This window comes from Alosa alosa, chromosome 3 (assembly GCF_017589495.1).
Source record: "Alosa alosa isolate M-15738 ecotype Scorff River chromosome 3, AALO_Geno_1.1, whole genome shotgun sequence".
NCBI classification, from domain to species: domain Eukaryota; kingdom Metazoa; phylum Chordata; class Actinopteri; order Clupeiformes; family Clupeidae; genus Alosa; species Alosa alosa.
Window position 1 is genome coordinate 27,935,803 of NC_063191.1, and position 2,500 is coordinate 27,938,302.

General features: G+C 48.1%; 1 protein-coding gene across 1 annotated transcript in view; it reads left to right on the top strand.

Annotated features, from left to right (window-relative positions):
• Positions 1-2,500, top strand: part of myo10l3 (myosin X, like 3) — a 105,330-nt gene that overhangs the window by 92,965 nt on the left and 9,865 nt on the right. Inside the window, 1 exon segment of the mRNA XM_048238483.1 lies at positions 299-456. Coding sequence (XP_048094440.1) covers positions 299-456 — 158 coding nt within the window.

Consider the following 2,500-nt stretch of genomic DNA (forward strand, 5'->3'; position numbering starts at 1 on the left):
TTCACATGATCTCTGGCTGACTGAATGCCAGTTAGTCTTGGATAAGATTATGACCCTTTAATACGGCCCTATAGACTATCTACTGGGTCTGCTAGTGTGACAGTGCCAGATCAGCCGGTGGTTATTAGCGTGACAGTGCCAGCATGCCAGTGCCAGCATGCCAGTGTTGATTAGTGAGACAGTGCCAGGCTCAGCCAGTGGTTATATCGTTGTGAGTTGTGTTCAGTGCCACGGGGATGGGTGTCTGGTTTTGGCTGGTTTTTGCCAGTGCTTACTGGCTCCTGTGTTGTGTTCCCAGGTTACTGGAACATCATCGTGCACGGGCGCAAGCACTCCTACCGCCTCTACACCAAGCTCCTCAACGAGGCCATGCGCTGGGCGTCGGCCATCCAGGGCGCCATCGACAACAAGGTTCCCATAGAGACGCCAACACAACAGCTCATCCGCGACATCAAGGTACGGCCTACACACTACACATAGGCCTGGAGCGGTTCACAGAGATGTGTGAAAACACACCTGTCAGTCACATGTGTCTGTGGCGGCCCGGAGCAGAAAGAAGACAGTGTTGGCCAGGCCTGTCAGGCGGAAGTTTACCTTTACACAACCTTTGACAGAGTCTGTCAGTGGGAGTTAATCACTGATGCTGTCTCAGATGTGCTGCCAGGACACAAATCACTGATGCTTTTGTGTGTGGGGTTACGTAACATGTCTGGAAGAGTTGGAGGACACACACACACACACACACACACACACACTTTCACACACACACACTCTGACATACACACAAACACTCATGCTCTCTCTCTCTCTCTCTCTCTGTATCTCACTTTCAGACACACACACACACACACACACACACACACACACACACACACACACATACATACATACACCCACACTTAAACAGAAAAAGAGAGAAAGATAATCCAATCACCAAGGACTCAGACTTTTTTTCGTCACTTTGTTTCTCCGAAATTCTAACACAATAAATTAACAGGTGCCATTTATGTAATCAGAAGGGTTAGATACATAACATAAAATTAAAATAATGATTATTTCTTCACAACTCTTATCTTATCTTATTGCTTATGCTAACCGATATGCAGCTTGCTTTTACTTAAACTTATGCTAATATTATTGACTCATCTCACAGCAATGGTAATTTTAACACTTATGCTATGCTAATAGCCTGCGCAGTGAAACCACTTCAGATGATCCAGAGCAATGTGGCGCTGGTCTACAACCAACCCAAGGCACATGTTACCCGCTGTCATCCAGCTACACTGGCTACCTATGGTGGCCGCATCAAATTCAAGTCTCTAGCGGCTTGCCTACAAAAGTAGTCTCGGTTCTGCTCCCACCTACTTGAATGCCCTCATACAGACTTACACTACCTCCAGACCGCTCTCCTCTGGCCAAGCGGCGTCTAGCTCTACCACCCGATGCGCTCAAGCCAATCAAACTTTTCTCATCTGTTGTTTCCTCGTTGGTGGAACACACTGCCAGTTCCTACAAGGGCAGGGACATCCTTTTCCACTTTCAAAAAAAACTCCTGAAGACCCAGCTCTTTAGAGAACATCTACTCTCATAGCAACACTTACAACAAGTCTTACTGATCCTAGCACTCATAGCCGTTTTTTAAACTGACAAGTAACTGCTAAAAACAGCACTCACCGGCACTTATTCTTACTGTGCTCTAATGTTTTTTTTAAACTGTCCTAAAATTGTGAGAATTGTTCTAAAACTTACTGTTTACCATGTTGTTAATTAGCTTTGGTTAAAAGCGTCAGCCAAATGTAATGTAATGTAATGTAATGTAATGTAATACTTCCTGCTCTGTTAACCCTGCTGCTGGACCCCAGGCCATGCAGAGCTCCCAGCAGACGTAGTGAGCTGCCTCACCTGCTGCTAGCCTGCTCCTGCTCCAGCTGATGCACCCTGTAGCCGTTAGCGGCGTAGCGTAGCCAGGTACTGGGATGGAGGGTGTGCCGAGTGCTAATGCTAACGCTAACGCTGGGGCGTGCTGCTGCTGCTGCTGCTGCCGGGTGCCCAGGCTCTTATCCCCTGCCTCTGATTTGCCCCAGAGCCAAGTTCTGATTTGCCTCAAAACTGGCCCAGATCTGCCCCTGATTTGCCCCAGATCTGGCCTGGGACTCCCCCAGGCTGCAGCTCTCCCTTGCGGCTTGTCTCCCCCCTGTGTGTGTGTGTGTGTGTGTGTGTGTGTGTGTGTGTGTGTGTGTGTGTGTGTGTGTGTGTGTGTGTGCAGTGCAGTGTGGTGGATATGCAGTGCTCTCTGGCTCGCCTGTCTGGGTTTCACAACTGCTCACTACACACTCGAGGCGTTGCCAGTTCTCCAGTGTGCTACTGAACTGCACTATCAAAAGACTGTGTGTGTTTGTCTTTATCTTTTCACAATTTTCAAGCAATGTTTGCTTCTGCATGTGTGAGTCTGCCAGGCATGCGGTTAAGGGGGAAATAAGGTTTTCAGCTGCTTATTTAG